This window comes from Limulus polyphemus, unplaced genomic scaffold, assembly GCF_000517525.1.
Source record: "Limulus polyphemus unplaced genomic scaffold, Limulus_polyphemus-2.1.2 Scaffold8355, whole genome shotgun sequence".
In the NCBI taxonomy this organism is placed as follows: Eukaryota; Metazoa; Arthropoda; class Merostomata; order Xiphosura; family Limulidae; genus Limulus; species Limulus polyphemus.
The window spans coordinates 9,684-10,903 of NW_013673965.1; the positions used below are offsets into that span (position 1 = coordinate 9,684).

The window sequence follows — 1,220 nt, forward strand, 5'->3', positions numbered from 1 at the left end:
TGTAGTATGTGAAATTATGAATGTTATAATCAGTATTTAAGAAGCTATGTTTTTTTTTTTTTTTTGTCACTAGGTTACCAATAGTTTTAAACCGAGTTTGATTAGAATTACTACAAATAAGCAGGAGAGGTTATTTGGTTGTTGTAACATCAGAAGAAGCATGAATTAAGTTGTTTTGTTTGCTCTCTTTATAAATGTATTAACTTTATACCGTATAACTTCAATATTAGTTTATTACCGCCTTGTCAACAGTGAAAGGACAGTTTGGTCATATAATGTATATAATGTCTACAGCTGTTTAACCAAGTGGCTTCTTCTAACTGTTCGTGTCTCATCTGTAGATCTTAATGGAGCTGGATGCGCGAGGGAGTCGGGAGTGATGGAAACACGAATGGCGGACCTCACTAATAATGTTAACAATTCTATAATAACCGCTGGGACTCAGGACCAGGGAGTTCATTTCCAACAGCAATTACTACAGCTCAAACAAGAACAGCAGCTTCAGCAACAGCTACTTCTGCAACACTTTCAGCAACAGCAGCAACAACTAGCAGAGCAGCACGAACTACAGTTTCAGGAGAGAATTAAGGTATGTTGTTGAGAAATACGCTTGTTTTAATTTCAGGAGAGAATTAAGGTATATTGTCGAGAACTGCATTTGTTTGATTTTCAGGAGAGAATTAAGAAATATTGTCGAGAACTGCATTTGTTTGATTTTCAGGAGAGAATTAAGGCATATTGTTGAGAACTACGTTTGTTTGATTTTCAGGAGAGAATTAAGGTATGTTGTTGAGAGCTACGTTTGTTTTAATTTCAGGAGAGAATTAATGTATATTGTTGAGAAATACGTTTGTTTGATTTTCAGGAGAGAATTAATGTATATCGTTGAGAAATACGTTTGTTTGAGTATCAGGAGAGAATTAATGTATATTGTTGAGAGCTACGTTTATTTGATTTTCAGGAGAGAATTAATGTATATTGTTGAGAAATACGTTTGTTTGATTTTCAGGAGAGAATTAATGTATATTGTTGAGAAATACGTTTGTTTGAGTATCAGGAGAGAATTAAGGTATATTGTTGAGAGCTACGTTTGTTTGATTTTCAGGAGAGAATTAAGGTATATTGTTGAGAGCTACGTTTGTTTGATTTTCAGGAGAGAATTAAGGTATATTGTTGAGAGCTACGTTTGTTTGATTTTCAGGAGAGAATTAAGGTATATT

The 1,220-nt window shown here is 33.9% G+C and overlaps 1 protein-coding gene across 1 annotated transcript in view; it reads left to right on the forward strand.

The window, feature by feature from the left end:
- The window catches only part of LOC106475286 (histone deacetylase 4-like), a gene marked incomplete at both ends in the record, with an annotated part of 31,485 nt that overhangs the window by 8,969 nt on the left and 21,296 nt on the right, over positions 1–1,220 (forward strand). Inside the window, one exon of the mRNA XM_022379438.1 lies at positions 295–589. Coding sequence (XP_022235146.1) covers positions 295–589 — 295 coding nt within the window. The remainder of the gene's footprint in view (positions 1–294; positions 590–1,220) is intronic.